This window comes from Ictalurus punctatus, chromosome 20 (genome assembly GCF_001660625.3).
Source record: "Ictalurus punctatus breed USDA103 chromosome 20, Coco_2.0, whole genome shotgun sequence".
NCBI classification, from domain to species: Eukaryota; Metazoa; Chordata; class Actinopteri; order Siluriformes; family Ictaluridae; genus Ictalurus; species Ictalurus punctatus.
Genome location: NC_030435.2, coordinates 21476447 through 21494762, shown reverse-complemented (window position 1 = coordinate 21494762; position 18316 = coordinate 21476447). Strand labels below are relative to the sequence as shown.

The 18316-nt window shown below is 40.7% G+C and overlaps 1 protein-coding gene across 3 annotated transcripts; it reads right to left on the bottom strand.

Annotated features, from left to right (window-relative positions):
• Nucleotides 1-1127: 1127 nt before the first annotated feature.
• cul1a (cullin 1a) lies at nt 1128-17857 on the bottom strand. 3 transcript variants are annotated; one of them, XM_017496152.3, is made up of 22 exons: nt 17642-17857; nt 16810-16913; nt 12842-13201; nt 11606-11783; nt 11328-11495; nt 11177-11227; nt 10867-10957; nt 10298-10461; nt 9222-9384; nt 8969-9099; nt 8751-8858; nt 7848-8003; nt 7006-7137; nt 6698-6815; nt 6202-6278; nt 5693-5824; nt 4950-5042; nt 4805-4852; nt 3276-3358; nt 2874-2979; nt 2649-2762; nt 1128-1935 (listed from the first exon to the last, which is right to left on the bottom strand). In XM_017496152.3, the coding sequence occupies exons 3-22, from the start codon at nt 12979-12981 to the stop codon at nt 1855-1857; spliced, it is 2334 nt and encodes a 777-aa protein (XP_017351641.1). In that variant the 5' UTR covers nt 12982-13201; nt 16810-16913; nt 17642-17857; the 3' UTR covers nt 1128-1854. The 3 variants fall into 3 exon arrangements, with proteins under 3 accessions (XP_017351641.1, XP_017351642.1, XP_017351640.1); XM_017496153.3 differs by having other exon boundaries at nt 16818-16913; XM_017496151.3 differs by lacking the exon at nt 16810-16913.
• Nucleotides 17858-18316: the final 459 nt, after the last annotated feature.

Sequence of the window (18316 nt, the reverse complement as noted above, 5' to 3'; positions counted from 1 at the left end):
GTCAGGGAATTTTGTTTGGTAATTTTTTTTAAATTAAAATTTTATATATATATATATATATATATATATATATATATATATATATATATATATATATATATATATATATATATATATATATATATATATATAATCAGTCTTTCTTTTTTCCACAATGTGCTCATTTTCTGAATGTGACACGGTGTTATGGGTTAAAATGTACTTAAAATGGCTTACTGTACCTTGTAAATGAATTGATTTTATTTCCATTAAATAAATATATTTTGTTTTATTAGGACCGTTTTCTTTATGAGGTGTAAAGACTTCTCATAAATAAGTATATGTTCTTTTTAAGCAATGAAAACTAAGTTTTGCATTGAAAATGTCTGTTAACCAGGAAATCGAGCTTACAGATTTAATGGGTTAAAATAGTTAAGTTTTTTTTCCCTGCTCAGTACCCAGGCAGTACATTGTACCATTCTTCGTACAGTAGGTCATGGAATTTTACATTTGACTTAGAGTGGGAACCCTGTTTTTTATTATTATTATTATTATTATTAAAATATAAATTCAGCTATTATCTTGTCTTGTGGACTGTATGTAACATCTGTTATGTGAAATAGCTTATCCAGGACAGAACTAAATAAACAACAACATGGGATTTTTATGATCCGTCTTATTTTAGGTAAGATAATACTTTATTAATCCCCAGATGGAGAAATTTTAACAACAGTATTTTGTTAACAGTATTAAGATTTAGCAGATTCTGCAAGGGGTGTGCAAACTTTTAGGCACACCTGATCGGAAAAGGCTTGAAATCCAGGCCAAATGCATAAATGATATTGGACCGTCATTGGTTGGTTTGGTGTAACCATTAAACCGCTCCCTAAAATCAGCATCCCTGCTGTGAAATGCAGTGCTCGTGTTGATTCTTGGCATTTGAGGTCATTTCCCTGCTGCTTCCACAACATAATGTCAGTAACTCATGAAGAAGAAAAAAAGAAGAAGGGGGAAACCCCCTCCCCTTCCAAAAAACATTTTCGTCCTGGTTTTGGTCAAATAAAACGCGTACACGCCTGTAATCACAGGGTGCACGCCGTCCCCACGGACACCTGGCGATTCCAAAGACTTCAGAGCATCAGAAGGCATACAGAAACCTTTAATTTTTATTTACCACACATTTAAAAAAGTGAACCACACTATACAAATGATATATCTGATAACAGGAAACGATGCCGAGGACACGCCTAAAGACCGGGTCAAACACGCACTGCTTTCCTTGGGATGTGTAGCTAAAACCTTTCGTTAAAACATAACTTTCTGGCCATATAACCGCAAACACTATGCGGTAGTATTCATAAATCATCTAATAATGCATTACATTTCAGTTTTTCTTCTTTATCCTTTATGACTTTAGTTTAAATGCACGTAGGCAGTTTGCATGCAAACCGTAGCAGAATGTTGGTTTTTTTTTCTGTAATAGATTGATTTTTCATCGGATTAAATGTCCGGGTTTATTTACAATAAACGAAGTCTGTCCGTCCTGAGCCAGTTCGGGTGAAGTGAGACACTCCGACACGCTCCGGGAAGGGTGGGGGGTGAAGGGGGTGTTTTAAAGGGAAGTCCAGCTCAGCAGACTCCGGCTAGGATGACACGCACACGTTAACACACACGCGGATCAGTTCCGCTCGTCTTTCTTCTTTGCCGTTTTTAATTTTGAAAATAATAAAAAAATTCCTCCTCCGTTCACACATTCCCAACGACATAGGCCGAGCGTCAAAGGAATGATGTTTAAGTACATTGGGGACAACTTAAAAGAGAGCAAGAGAGACGGAGGCGGGGAGGATGAAGAGCGGGCGAAGGAAAAGAAAATGGTTAAGCCAGGTAGCTGTATGTGTCCTTCTCTCCGTCCACTCGCTCCAAGTACTCCTTCTCTATGAGAATGTCGATGCATTTCTGGAAAAGAAAAAAAGACAACACTCTGGTTAAAGTCCTTCTCTCTCTCTCACACACACTCGTGGATTTTAACCAGCGTTTCAGACTGCGCTCGAGCCAGCTGCGCTAGAAAACTCACGACTGCGGTAGTTTCTAATTTGTTACCCGATTGGTCGGAAGATCATGACTTGAATTTTCTGTAACAGCAGCTCGGACAGCAGTGCGTCCTGGCTGTAATTCAAATGACATTTTTTGTGTGTCCGAATACAATATGGTTTCTATAATAACAGATTACGCTCAGAAACTCGTATAGAGATACTTCACATAATCTCAAGATTTAAAAAAAGTGTGGTTAAAATATTATTAATACAGTGAGGTTTTCTCTGAGATGTTTATTTAACATTCATAGGAGTCGTCTCCTACAAGCACTCAGCGCTTATCATAGTCAGCATGGGAGAGTCATCAGGGCAGGTTTCTCGGCAACGTGACGAGAAGCCAGAGCCGGGTGAGGGAACTGTTTATAGCTGCTCTACTGTACATAACAGGACTGACTTGTTTTATGGACTTTCCACAATAATAAACATAGCTACGAATGGATTCAAATTGTAATTGTAAAATAAAGAAATAAAAATCGGGGCATGCTGTTGGAGGACAATAACCAACTTTGTGTCGGGCCACTCGCGTCACCCAGTTGTTCCTATTTCGGAATTTGACAGTGCCGTGGTGTTTTGTACCTTGATGACGGGGACTCTGGGCTTGAACCTGGAGGACAGCTGGTTGAGGACCTCAGCCAGGAGCTGCTGGTGCTTTAGCATCTTTCTCATCTTCATGATGCGCACTATGGCGGCCTACAGAAGTACACGTGTCCGATATTTACTCGCAGATACGTCGGTCGTTGAGGTGAACGAACAAAACGAAGAATTCGTGGTGGTGACGGTCGAAGCGGTGTGAGCACTTACCTGTATTAAGAGCTTTCGGTCTTCCTCGATGTTTTTGTGAGTGGTTTCCTGCTCTTGTTTCTGCTCCGTCTTCATTGGCACGTTGATGTTCACTCGCAGCTTTTTACTAAACGAATGAGACCATGTTTAAAAAAAAAAAAATATTCGCTTAAAAAAAAGAATAAATTGACTTTGAATCAAATTTTTTAAAAAAATTTCTGCAATCAAACAATATAAATGGTTTCAATCGAGAGATTAAGATGTAACGCAATGAAAAAGCAATTAGTTATGAGCGTCCAAATCGGTCACGTTGACCGGGGGTCACGATTTCGGGGTCAGTCATTTCAACTACGATTGGTGCGGATCAAATGAACAACGTAGCTTAAAAGTGTAATAAATGGACAGCGCATTCAAGTGACTTACTTTTTATAGCCCAGGTAGAGTTTTATGAGCGTGTCCGGTTTAAACTCCACCTCGTCCACGTTAGCGTTCTCATCCTCCAGGACCTGCATGGTGACACGCATCAACACCACGGTCAGCACGCAAGAGACACAACAACGTTGCCTTGTCTCATGCTCACGCTGCTTATTCCTGGTAATACTTTTAAGCAGTCAAAAACTGGGCTGCAAGGCGAGCCATTTGTGTGTGTATATTCTGCTTCTATAACGTCTTATTGAACACTGATACCATAACAATATTCAGCCCAGTTAGCATTATTCAGGCAGATATATATGGTATATACACAATATAGCGTTTGGTATCTTTGGAAAGCTCGTTTCCTCTAGCATCACGAAAGCTCGTCTAAATATGCACAATTCCTTTCTGGAGCTCACCAAGAGCGAGAACCTACAGGCTGACCTAAACCGGGAGACGGAATGAGGCTTTTGTTAACACTCTGAAGCAAAAATCTCAAATTGTGTAGCACTTACACTACCGGTCAAAAGTTTGTGGACACTCGACTGAAACGTTTCTCATGATGTTAAAAACCATTTGATCTGAAGGTGTGTCATTAAACGTGTGAAATCGGTGTCGTAGACAAAAATATAACCGTCCCGACGTGTTCGTTTCATTCATTAGAAAACTAACATTTTATTTCCAAAAAAATAAATATTTTTTTTTTAAAACGGACGACTCGGAGGGAAATGTTCCGAAAAGCAGCCGATAAGTGTGCGGCGTCGGTGGGAACTCCTCTAATACCGTTTAAAAGGCATCTCAGTGAAATTCCTCAAGAAATCGCTTGAGAAAACGCCAAGAAATCATTTCTGGAAATTCTAGGCGAAAAGGGCGTCGACTTGGAAGATGATAAAATACTCAAATATTTCGGATTTTTTTTTATCACGACATAATTCCCGTAGTTCCATTTGTGTTACTCCAGAGTTTTGATCACTTTATTATTATACTAAAATGTGGAAAATAAAAATAAAGAATGAGTGTGTGTAAACTTTTGACCGGTTGTGTATATAAGCCATTCTTTCCATGTTCGTTCTTAGTTATATTTTGAAGATTACTGCAGAAGGATTTGTTCACACGATGTTTAATGCCTAATTTACACACCATTTTGTATTAAACATGCAGATAATCAAGTTAATACATCTGCATAATTTTTTTTTTTTTGAGATTTTATAAATGAAAACAAAACAAGATAATCTTTTTTTTAATTTTTTTTTTTATCTCTGTCAGAATGAAAAAGATTTTAAGATACAACTGTGTCTAATAGCTAGATTTTCGGTTTATAAATGTATGTAAATAAGCGCATATTTAATGAGTGAGTATCTTATTTGCATATCTAAACATATTTTTTCAGAACGCATGTAATGCAAAAAAAAAATAAAAAGTTGAAATGTATATAATTTATTAGTAAAATTTCATGATATCTTCATGTTAAACATTTTCACGTATTCACCCCTAGTGTCTCGCTTTAATAGAAATCAGTCGAGAAAATTGTCACCTACCAGCAATTTGGATTTCAACAAAATTTGTAGAACCTGCACCAAAATGTCCTGCAATAAAAATGTTTTTTTTTTAAAAATTACTTTGTGGTATTTTAAGAGGCCAAACAAGTGCTGTGTAACAGTGGGTGCGATCAGAGCTACTCACTATTTTGATTTGCGTGCTGTCAGTGAGCTGCTGGACCGTGTACACGTCCTCCGTGTTGTACTGTAGGAGAATGGCCATCTGAAACGTGGACGCCTACACACACACACACACACACACACACACACACAGAGACAAAATCAAAAGTGCTTGTCAAAATTAATTTACATTGACGGATAGTCTATGCAACCCGTGCTGAATTTTGGTTCTCTGCACACAAAAGGTGTCAAAGGGACAAAATGGTGGAACTAGAAGTAGAACAGACCGATGAAACCGTTCTCTCTCTTTCTCCATCTCTCTCTCTTTGTATTTTTCCTCTCTCTACCTCTTGCTCTCTTTCTCCATCTCTTGCTCTCTCTACCTATTTCTCCATCTCTTGCTCTCTCTACCTCTTTCTCCATCTCTTGCTCTCTCTACCTCTTTCTCCATCTCTTGTTCTCTCTACCTCTTTCTCCATCTCTCTATTTCTCTCTCTACCTCTTTCTCTCTCTCTCTATATATATATATTTTATATATATATATATATATATATATATATATATATATTTTATATATATATATATATATATATATATATATATATATATATATATATATATATATTATATAATATATATATATATATATATATATATATATATATATATTTTTACAGAATCCAATAAATTAAAATCAGAACTGGAGGTCTGAAGCTATGCTTAACTATATTTATCTCTGCTGATGAATGTGCTGAAAGTGTGTCCTACCTGCAGGGTATATCTGTTCTTGAAGCAATTGGTGACCAGCTCTCCTTTGGACAGGTGGTAAAGCCAGGTGAGTTTTCGGCCGCTGTGTCTGCTGGCGTAGAAGGCTGTGAACCTTTGGTAGCTCCTCTCCAACTGTGTGGAGAGCAAATATAAAATAAAATAAATAAATAATGCATTCAGAACACTGCCATGAAACCATGTACGATACGACGAAGTTTCCGGATTAAAGATATTATTAAACTCGAGTTCGACACACGTTCGTGGAGTCGAGCGTATTTGTGATCTGGGCGTTCTTAAGAAGACGCGGTGGAGCAGACAAAATGCGACAGGAGAACACTCCCTTGCTTGAGGAAATGAACTTGAGGTCAAGATGAGATGGTAAGCAGTATTTTGATGCCAATGATGACAGACCACCTGCCGTTCCTAATTATACTGTATACCTGCATGAGCGGAATCTAAGTTTTGTGTGTGTGTGTGTGTGTGTGTGTGTGTGTGTGTGTGTGTGGTACCTCAGAAGGCAGCGCAAAAGTGCAGGATTGCTGGAAAGGCCAAGAACCAGAGCTCAGCACCTGGATACTGAAATCCACTGGAAAGAGGAGACAATTTATAAGAAGATTAGTGACAAACTCAGCATCTCTTTAATAACACGTTTATAATTAAATCCTTTCTCCGCTTAGACGGGTTAAATCCCGAAAAAGCTGACGTTTAGCATTGAAAACATGACAGGCGAGTGCTAGTGAGTCATAATTATAAAGACTACAATGTTTCAGGTTATACAACCACCACACTAGTTAACTAGATTAAGGGGCGGGGCTGTGTGACCATTTCTAATTGGCATAATTATATACATATAATCAGGATTTCTAGATGAGTGTCAAATGTGAAATGAAGCTACGACTTATTTTTAGTGGAACTGCCATGTTAAACATTTAAAGAAATATGAAGAAAAAAAAAACGAAAAACGTCCAGTTAGTAATCAGTCGTAATCCGAGCGCTTGAACGTACAGTCTAAAGGCTCCGAGTTAGTGAGGTGCTTCTTGAACTGCTCGTTTAGGTCTTTGCTGACACCGATGTCCTGGAACATGCGCTGCAGCTTGGACGTGTACTCAAAGCCGCACGCTTGCTGTAAGAAGACACACGGCCATGTTTGGTTACTCAAAAAAATTAAATCAAGTCAGGATCTCTTAGCAGTTTGATAAGACTGGTATTTGGTTGTTGTAGTTAGAGACTGCTTGATAGGTTGTTTTTTTTGTTTTTTTAGATCAGATGTCTGTGTAAAAGGAAGCGCTGGCATTAAAGCAAGCGGGTAGAACCTTCAGTTTGGAGATCATGCTGGCCTCGGCGTCGTCGCTGGCGCTGTTCTGGTGGACCAGGCGCTTAGCCAGCATTTTCGCATAAAACTTCTGGAACACGTCTTTATCCTCGATGTACTTAAACACCACCATCTGGAGTACGAGGTACAGGGAAAACCCGAATCGGGGTCACTGACGAAACAACTCTAGTGCGTTAAGGAATAACATTGTATATATGTCTATGCAAGTTAACAGCACAAAATCGGTAGCAGATTAAAAAAAAATTATTATTATTATTATTTTTTTTAACAAAATTTTTCTCATTTAGTGTGTATGTTTAAAGTTGACGCACTTCGCTGTGATGCGACTCACATCTGTAACTATGGCGTGCTACTCATTTCCCAAATCCTACCGTCTGCTGCATTCCACACATCAGCTGAGGAGCAATTCGATGATGGTAGAATAGTTTTTACTAGGCAGATTAAGTGGAAACATTGACCAAACAGAGCAAAATGTCCACAAAGCTGTTGTATAAAAACTCTCCTGCTTACAATCCAGTCACTTTATGGTTAAAGACACAGAGAGAAAATAAACATGCTAGCTAGGCTTGAATACGTGCGCACCGACCGACACGTCTTCTAGCTGAAACCGGCGGCCGGCGATATTTTGTCAGCTTGACTGCTATGTATAGCTAAATAGCTCGCCGTACATTGTTACAGTTCGCTACGTGTCACTTTTTTAGCTGTCGATCAGATTTCTGTACAACCGAAAACAGCACGCTGGAGAGCGTCGACGTCCTCAGAGGGCTAGCTACTGAATTTACAACAACTTCTCTATTCTTTACATGTAGTACTACAACTCACCACTTGATTTAGAGTATCTTCAAGCTCGGCTTCTTCTGGGTTCTTGGAGCTTTTCTTAAGCAGAGAGTCACAGTATCGAGCCAGAAGTTCAGGAGATTTGCTGGACGACTGGACCATCTTGGTGACGGCGTTGTTGTTAATGAAGCGTCCACAGGCCTGTTTTGGGGTGGGGTGGGGGATATGGGGACAAACAAACCAGTTTCGCAGACTTTCAGTACACATCACAGATGATTAACTGAAAGCTTTTTTTTCCTCCAGGTTTCCGCTGCAATCAAAGAATATTTCCGTATCAGCCGTGCGTATGGACGTAATATACACTACCGCTCAAAAGTTTACACACACTCTATTTCCCCCACCCCATTTTACAATAATAATAATAATAAAGTCATCAAAACTCTGGAGGAACACAAATGGAACTATGGGAATTATGTCATGATAAAAAAAAAGAAAATCCAAAATAAATCAAAATAATTTAATATTTTAGCATCTTCGAAGTAGACTAGAATTTCCAGAAATGTATTCTTGGTGTTTTCTCGACTGATTACTTGAGGAATTTCCCTCAGATGCTTTATAAACAGTATTAAAAGGAGTTCATACCGACGCTGGACACTTATCGGCTGCTTTTCGGAATATTTCGCTCCGAGTCGTCAGTTTAAAAAAAAATATTTTTTTTGGTAAATAAACTGTTAGTTTCAGTCCAATGAAAGAATACGTCGGCATGATTATATTTTTGTCTACGGCACCGATTTCAAACATTTAAATCACACGCCTTCAGATCTAAAGGTTTTTAACATCATGAGAAAGATTTCAGTCGAGTGTCCACAAACTTTTGACCGGTAGCGTGTATTAACATTACCGAGTAGAAGGAAAGGAAATGCGAAAGATCTGTACGGAAAGAGTTACCTTATCCAGTGCGGCAACAAAGCCGGCGTCGTTGTTAAACGCAGACATCACCAAAGCGTTGTACTTCTTATGGACGTCCAAAATGGTCTGGACGTACATTTTGGGGTCCTGGATAAAAGGTAAAAAGACAATACGTGGTCAAAAGAAGTTGTTGTTGTTGTTGTGTGCTTTAACCCATGAGGTTAGTATTAGACGCTCTCACGAGGCTTCGCGCTCACATTAAGAGCAGCTTCCCCACATTTCTCAATAGCAGCTAGGCCTTGGTTGTAGATGTGCGTTTCTAGCAGCTTCTTCAGCTCTCCCAAACCGTCCGTGATCCGAGACACGAGGTTGTACATGCGGCCGAGATCTGCGGAAATGGATAACTCGATTTGATGCGCAAGGCGGTCAAGAGCAGAGACGTTACTGAGACTGACCCAAAGCATGCACGCTGAGATTCATTCATTTATTTATTTATTTAGATCTCCACACCTTCGTTCTTGTCTGCATCCAGAAGATTTTGGAACTCCGTGTGAAAGATCTCCAGGTGCTTTTCAATGAGAACCTGCTCACACTTCCTGGCCAGCTCATCCTGCGTGCTTTCATGGAGGTAGACCTGTACCCTCCTCTGCTCTTCCAACAAACGTGCTTCCGCCTGAACACACACACACACGTAGCTATTTATAAGACAGTCTTAGACATTTTAAGCAAACACACACACACAGCTGCGATTCATCTGGATTAACTCAGGAAGCTGCTAGCACGACAAACCATCTTGGAGAAAAGTTTGTTCTTATAAGGCAATTTGGCACACAAGTCCATACTTCAAATTCTTCATACTGAGAAACATTCCTCAGTTCCTGTTTGGGGTTTTGTGTGTGTGTGTGTGTGTATTATATATATATATATATATATATATATATATATATATATATATATATATATATATATATATATATATATATATAATATATATATACACATATATATATATAGTATTACACTACCGGTCAAAAGTTTGTGGGCACCGGACTGAAATGTTTCTCATGAAATTTAAAAAGCTTTTGATCTGAAGGTGTGTGATTAAATGTTTGAAATCTGTGTCTGTGACAAAAATTTTCTTTCATTAGATTAAAACTAACATTTTATTTACAAAATTTTTTTTTTTTTTTTTTTTTAAACGGACAACTCGGAGCTAAATATTCTGAAAAGCAGCCGATAAGTGTCCGGCGTAGGTGGGAACTCCTTTAATACTGTTTATAAAGCATCTGAGGGAAATTCCTCAAGAAATCGATCAAGAAAACACCAAGAACACATTTCTGGAAATTCTAGTCTACTTTGAAGATGCTAAAATATCAAATTATTTTGGATTTTTTAAAATCACAACATAATTCCCATCGTTCTAGTTGTGTCACTCCAGAGTTTTGATGACTTTATTATTATTCTAAAATGAGGAAAATAAAAATAAAGAATGAGTGTGTGTAAACTTTTGACCGGTAGTGTAGGTTAACCAAGTTGACTACACAATGTACCACCAGATATTCAACAAAACCTTGCCATTGCCAGACCTTTTTCATGTACTCTGTGACCGGGTTCTGCTGCAGGAATTCCGTGCTCTCCCTCGTGTAGAAGCGCTCCGTGTCGGCCAGAAACTGAGTCTCAAAGTATTCCTTATAGACGGACAGAGTGGGGCCTTTGGCAAAGGCGTCGTCCTCGTTCAAACCCAGCTCAACTGAACAGAGGTGGATAATAATCTCCCATTATTGTCGGCTACTACAATAAATGCTAGTAGTGGGGGGGGGGGGGGGGGGGGGGGGGTGTTTGTATATTTTGTCACCTACTCTCATATCCGTCAAGACATTAAAAAAAAATTTTTTTTTGCGCAAATATCTGCTTCAAACCACATCCAGTTCTTCACTAATGTCACTTACTGATATGCTTTAGGATTCTCAAAGCAATGTCTCTAAAGCATATCCCAGACAATAAACATGCTTTTGGGTGAATTGGAAACTCACGAAAACAATACAAAAAATACAAAACTGTTTTATGAATAAGTGTGAACAGGAAACGTTTTTAAAAACGAGCTGACTCGATGAGTAAGAAAAACGTGACGGGTCTAGAGAGCGTAAGGACGCACCGTAGGACTGAACCACGCCACTGATGAGTCTGGTGTTGATGGTCTCTCCGTTTCGCTCCTTCTCGATAAGCTTCAATACTGCGTTTGTAACCTAGAATAGTGAACGGAAAAAATTTGCTTCAAATGTGACGGAACTAAAGGAAGTCGTAATGCTACAGCGTACAAAGACTTTCTATACAATCGTGTGCTTCTGACTTTTGAGAAAGAACGACATATGGGTGTGATCAGGTGACCACATACTTTTGGCCATATAGCATATTTACAAGACAAAAAAAAAAAAAGTTCCTCCCACATAGTATGAAACACAAACCTGCTTATTCAGAGGTCGAAACAGACATTCTCTCCAGGTCACCAAGGCTAGCTGAAAGAAAAAAAAAAAAGGGTGGGTGGATAGATATAATTACACTTCACAGAGCACATCACACACACACACACACGAAGACGACTTCAGAGAAGCTTACCGAGTAGATTTCATAGATCCCCTTGCGACCCTCGTCACATTCGCGGCGCACCCAGTGGCGGTTGAGGTAGGCACAGATACCATTGAGCACTTTGCTGGAGAACCGGTAGTCTTCCCACTGCTGTGTGTAGAACTTCAGAACGCTCTCGTCCATCAAGTCCTCTCCGTCCTGGGAATACAGTACAAAAGTGGGAAAAGTCAAATGAACCGAGCTCACACGTTACTCATCGGTTTTAACCTAAGAAGAACTAATTCGTTCACGACTAATATATGTCTTACCTTTAGTAAGTTAGTAAGGTAATTCTTCAGGAACTCCTTTAGTCTCTTGTAGAGCTCCAGGCCCACAAACTGGGCTCCTCCTGGAGTGGGCGCCTTCTTAGAAGGTTTGGATTGGGGGATGCCCGGCCCGCGGGCCTGGTTCGACTGGTGCACGCTGGTACAGTAATTATACACGTGACTGGAAACATGGAGTCAAGGACTTATGCAGATAAAAACCCGACATGCTAAAACAAACATAACAGTAACATCATGTCGAAAATTTACAAGATGAATTATTATTATTATTATTACGCTTTTGCTGTTTACAGCGTTCCTGTAGATCACTATACGACCGTCAGAGCTTCCGTTATAGAAAATGAATCAACTCCTTCGACAGCGCTGTGGTATTAGTATTATTACGGATAATAGCACTGAGCAATATGTTCAAATCGCTATTGTTTGTCTGGTTACATTGTGAATATATACACCGATCAGCCAGAACATTAAAACCACTGACACGTGACGTGAATAACGTCGATTATCTCGTTACATTGGCACCTGTTGAGGAGTGAGATATACAGTATTAGGCAGCAAGTAAACGGTCAGTTCTCGAAGTTGACGTGTTGGAAGCAGGAAGAATGGGCAAGCATACGGATCTGAGCGACTTTGACGAGGGCCAAATTGTGAAGGTGAGACGACGGAGACGTAGGAGCATCTCCAAAGCGGCAGGTCTTGTGGAGTGTTCCCGGTATGCAGTGGTTAGGACCTACCAACTGTGGTCCAAAGAAGGACAACCGGTGAACCAGCGACAGGGTCATGGGTGCCCAAGGTGTTGACTCGGCATCAAAATTCTGAGCATCTGTTTGATGTGCTGGACAAACAAATCAGATTCATGGAAGCCCCACCATGGGGCAACTTACAGGACTTAAAGGATCTGCTGCTAACGTTTTGGTGCCAGATACCACAGCACTCCTTCAGAGGTCTTGTGGAGTCCATGCCTCGATGGGTCAGAGCTGTTTTGGCGGCACAAAGGGGAACCCGATACACAATATTAAGCAGGTGGTTTTAATATTACGGCTGATCGTTGTGTATATAATGTATTGAGAGACTTCTTAATATTGTTACATGATATTCTTGCCACACTGCCCCGGCATGATGAATTAAGCGTGGGAGGACTTCAGGTTGACCGATTCAATCCACACCCGCTATTATTTTCCCTCATAACAACTGAACCGAACACACGAGCACACAGGATACGTGTAGAGCTCCATGTAGCGAGACTTGGCCATGCTCTGGCGTGTGTAAACCTGCTGAATACCCGCTCGCAGGTCATCCCAGATCTGGTCCAGCCCAATCTGTTTGAGTCCATGAGGGTTCTGGCTCCTGGTAGACGACATTCTCTGTCCTCTCCCAGTCTTCCCTGCTGCGGTGTAGGAATCTCTTCCAGGCGTTCGGCTCTTCGTGTCCCTTGGCTCGACGAGGCGGCGCCCAGCTAGTCCTCCATAGGGTGCGCCGGTCAGCAGCGACGACGTGGAGGAAAAGACGAGGCCTCGGACCGTGGAGGCAGAGTGCCCGGAGACCGTAGGGGGACACTTATGTAAGAGCCAAGAAAGAAACCTGCAGGAGAACACAGAATACAGGCCGGGGTTTACCACGAGCTACGCTCAGATCACAAGACGACGTATTTCCCCGGATTATAAAAGCGCAGCAAAGCAGCTTAATCTTTGCTCTTATAAACACATTAAACCACCTGATATATAAAAGTGAGCTCACACTCTAGTCACATAGAAATTGCTTGGAAATGTCAGGAGTATTAAACAAGTGCACAGAGGAATTAAGAATGCTTTATGAGGGAATGCTTACAACAGGAAATTGATATATTAATATCCAAGCCAAAGAGACATTAATATCATTTAAGATGTGTCCGTGTCAGAATGATGGACACCGTGCAAGGTGCGTGTGATGCCTGAGACTTAAAAAAAAAAAAAAAATTCAAAATAAGAAGCACGGCTGCACGAGAGAGAAATTAACACGCCCGTCCGTCATTCTGACGTTGTCTCTCTCCGAATAGAAGCTGCAGCTGTTTTCCCTCTGGATAATCATGGCTTGTGAGGAAGCCACACTATTCATTACACCCCACGGTTTCCTCCTTGAAACCATGGCAACAGCACCAAGAGCGTGGGCAAATCGTCGTAGTCGGAGACGGTGGTGTCAGCGGGCGCTCTCGCACCAGGTCATGACTCCGAACAGGCAATCAGTTCGATTACGAGACCTGTCAACAAAGTGTGATATCGTGTAGAGTAGTGAAACTCCGTTTCACTACTCCGTTTCACTACAAAGGCCATATTTCGTCTGCCGTTTCTTTAGACCCGTCTGGACTGCAGCGGTTTCCCTGGCTTCAATCAAAACATGAGCTCGGTATCCCCTACACGCTGGCTGAGCAGAACACGATACATTAGGCTAATCAGCCGCAACGAGGGCAATCAGAGATCAAAAAGTCTTAACGAGGTAAAACGAGCGTGTCGGGCACCGAGGGTCAGCGGAGTTCAACCGTGCAATCTCAGCCGAAGAGGAAGTGACTAAGAACAGAGGAAGTGGTTGTCGAGACGCTTGACTTATTTCCTCCACATCCGCACTATGCTGATTGATAAGTCAGCTTTTTGTTTTGTTTGTTTTTTTTTTTTTAAACGGAGAAGACGACATCACCCTCTGTTTGTCTTTTTTTTTTTTTCCCAGAATTTGGGAAATTAAAGCGATCATTCGTTCTTCGAGAACTTCGTCCTAATCAAGATCGCTGTGGCCCCTGGGAACAACGAGAGCTCCAGGCCCATTCACACACTCGCTCACACCAAGGGTAGGCCAGCATCCCGAGCTCAGGATTGACCCGGAGACCCTGTGAGCAAAGCGGGCCGTTTTTCCCCCAGAGCTGGGATTCAGCAAGGCAGCCCTTCTTTCATATGAAAAGGAATGAAAATAAAAAAAATTTAAAAAGCGAGCCGACACAAACCCAGAAATGAAGACAAATAATCATGACAAAATAAACGGCGCCGTATAAGCAGAGGACGGACGGTCTGTCTGCGCAGAGCCGTAAGCAAGCTTCTGAGCGGACGGAAGATTTAGTGTTCGTTTATTATTATCGTTAATAATATTAGATTATTATTACATATTTTATTGGCATGGAAGTGAGTCAAAATAACCTCCACTTCTGTTTTTCAGTCCGGCGAATTCTGTGATTTCTTGGGTTCGGGTTCTGCTGCTGCGATGGATCTTGTTGGGAAACCGAATGTTACGTAGGCGATCTGGGAACATTTCAGATTTGTGCCTGACGAGAGAGGTGAACCTAAACAAACAAATGTCGTCTTTGTTGTTGAAAGGCGTGTCACCCAGCCGCAAAAAAATATACATTTTATTTAATATTTAGATTTTTAACGTATTATTTAGGTTACCGTCCTACTGGTATTACTTTGAAAGTTTTATAGGCTTGCGATATGTTACACTTGTAAAAGAAATAAATTATCCGTCAGAGAAACGTGCGTCCGTGTTTAACCCCGTCTCGTTATTATCCACTAATTCTCCTTCTCCCCTTGCGTGCAATCACAACACCGTATCCCACAGCGCCCTCAAGCTGTTTCTCACCGCAACAACGTGACACGACAAGGCCGTATCGAGACGTTTCAATGACGGGAGGGCCAAAATAAAGCCTCGTTTCATTTTTTTATATTTAGGTTTTTATTTCATTTAAGCCTATGAAATTATATATATTATATCATATAAAATATAGCGGTATAAATATCAGGTCCTCAGTTTTGGTCATTAACCACCGCGGTGATAATAAACTGGCACCATCACAGAACTAACGAAACCCAATATGTTTGTTAAAAATCATATAGCTGATTATCACAAAAGGCCAGACGTCTATGGGTCTGAGAAGTTACGCAAAACATGTGCACTTAGCAGCCCTCGGTAGGTCAATGATGACGGACTGTAAACCTTCTGCAGACAGGAAAAACTTGTCAGCTGTCCTCGACCACCATGATAAGAAACCACTCGGGTAGTGGATGCTTCTGAGTATACGGGTACAGCAGCGTTGCTACAGATGGTGTACGCTTACTGCCACTTTACATGACACACCCACCTTGTTGGTCATCTCACAGATGTGAAGTCTTGTAGGGAAAGACTTATTACATCTGGCGTAAACCAAACACCGAATTCCACAAAAAGAACATACCTACAGTCGAGCATGGCGGTGGAAGTGTGATCTTGTGCAGGAATCAGGATGGGGGCAAATCTATTTTCACATAACTGTACGTTTACAACAGCTATAAACTACAGTTCCCCTCATCAGCCTCTCTTTTTTCCTCGCTCGCTCTTGAATTTAATGAGGGGAAAAAAAAACAACGCCCCAAAAACAAGTTACAGAGAAACCAGGAAGTGTAGAGTCCTGTCTTCACTCCTTACGAACAATAAAGACTTCTTCCACACACTTCACCTAAACATCTCCTTACGGAAAGCTTCACTATCTCAAGGGTCCAACGTCCAAATCCCTCTGAACACGTTCTTACTAGTGAAAAGATAACGTATTAGACCCAGCACAACTCTGTGACTTGAGTGACTCCTGTCAGAGGGGCGCGTCTCAATCGGCTCCCTGATTCAGCAGTCAGGGATCAGGGACCCGGCCATTTTAAGGGCTGTCTCAATAGCAAAATTATTCCAGGAAACTAGAACGGGCGCCCCATAAAAAATAATAAAAATAAATCCCTCAACGGACCATGAAAACCAGGGAGCATCGACGTTCCCTTACTGGAAACGACATCATATTTTCTGACTCCTGAAAATCTAAGTAGCTTTTTATCGTAGCTCTCAAATGATTGCTTACGGTTTTTTTTTTTTTAAACTTTATTTGACAGTTTATATACGGTTTGTTTGAGTCGAATGACGTCTGTTTAATGAATTTTTTTCTTTAATTAAAAATCCACTAGCTATCCTACGAATTACCAGGACAGAAACGCGTGTGATTAAAAAGCGAACAAATTTGTACGACGTATAACGTGGGAAACAACGTGAGTACGTCGTCGTAGTCATCACGTCGCCGGAAATCGACTCATCACTGTCCCATTGTGTAGCGAGCCAGGGTCCTTAACAAGTGCCTGACCTCGTGATCACCATACACTGATTCACCACCTACGGCTCTAACTGAGGCGCACATATAGAAAATTAATCAACACCTTCTGACCAATCAGAGTGGAGAATTCATCAACACTGTCGTAGAACACCATGTCCTGTTTCAGAGAACAGCAAGTTGGAGGATTGTTTCTCAACACTTCTGTACCTGACAGAGACACACACACACACACACACACACAGAGAGTGTACATTCTCATTTGTGTGGATAAATATATATACAGAAATCACCTGAGCAGAGAACTTGGTTTTAACCAGCACACCTTCTGTTTGTTAATAAACATCCAGCTGGTTGTCAACATGTTTACACACCAGACAGATGCGAATAACATCATCTTAATGCACTTATTACAGTTACAGCTGTCTAAACGCGCTGACTAGCTGTTATTATTATCATTATGGGATGTTGTTGTTGTTATTATTATGGGATATACGCTTACGTCAAAGCATCACGTTAGCGCGTGATGGTTAGCTAATGACGTGTCGTTCTTACGGTGGCCGTAATTTTAATACAATTAAAACGTCCGTTATTAACCGATTATAATGACTGCATAAAACACACAACGCGGTGTCAGAACGAAACCGTTCTGATATGCTAGGTTTCAGAGCTAGCCGCTAAAGCTAACGAGCTAGCAAGCTAGTGTTACCGGGAGGCCCGAGTTGGTAGCAAGCTGGAAATTCTCTCGCTTAGTTACGAATAAAATGCTTGTGTGTAATAAATGATAAGAAGTCGTAGATCAAAGACTAGGTATAAACTTAGCTAGCTAGCTAAGTGAAACGGGTTAAGCTGAACTAGCAGTCACGGGTCGGAGGCTGGTTTATTTAATTATTTTAAGTTAAACAAACCTAGCCGGCTAAATGCGCGCTCTTACTTACCATTGTCCAGCAGCACGCGCTTCTCAATCTTCAGCTCACGATCACATGAAAGGAAGACAACCCCTACAAGTTATTCCTACTTTTCCGGATATTTTTTTTTGTTCCAATTTGTAAATCCCCTTAAAAAAATAAATCACCCGTCCGACCCAGACTCCAGTGTAACGCAGTCCAGTTTTCGCTAACAAAGCTACAAACTGCAGTTACATCGAGAGGCAAAATGGCGCCGGATCCCAAATCCACCCAAACTCCATTCACAAGTGCACTACATAGGGAATACAGTTACCCCCTTCTGGGCTCTAAAGGAAGTACACTATGTGTCAAAAGGGACCTATTTAGGACGCAGTCCGCGATACTGTATTCGAAGTGGTGCTCACAGAAATGTGTCCGTAAGAAACGCGGATTTAAAATGATGACGTTCCGGTTCTCTGCTTACTTGACTGTAAAATCAGGGGTTAATTAAATGTTTTTTTAACATAAATAAAATTATTATTTTGATACTATAATCCAGTGTTTCAAAGCACTTTAGTAAAAATTAAAAGATTCAAAGCTTTTTGTATCTTATTTTAAAGTTTTGTTTAGTTCCATGTGACATGATTTTTTTGTTTGTTTGTTTTAACTTCTGAGAGAGATATTAAGAATATATTGACTCTCATATCACAACAATCACAACTGTGG

Excerpts from the sequence above, each read along its gene's own strand:
- cul1a (XM_017496152.3), bottom strand. The coding sequence starts at position 12,981 with ATGTCGTCTACCAGGAGCCAGAACCCTCATGGACTCAAACAGATTGGG. Across the intron at positions 8,859-8,968 it reads GTGGGGAAGCTGCTCTTAAT|GACCCCAAAATGTACGTCCA; the intron begins GTGAGCGCGAAG and ends CCTTTTATCCAG. Across the intron at positions 3,359-4,804 it reads TGTTGAAATCCAAATTGCTG|GTCCTGGAGGATGAGAACGC; the intron begins GTAGGTGACAAT and ends GTCACCATGCAG.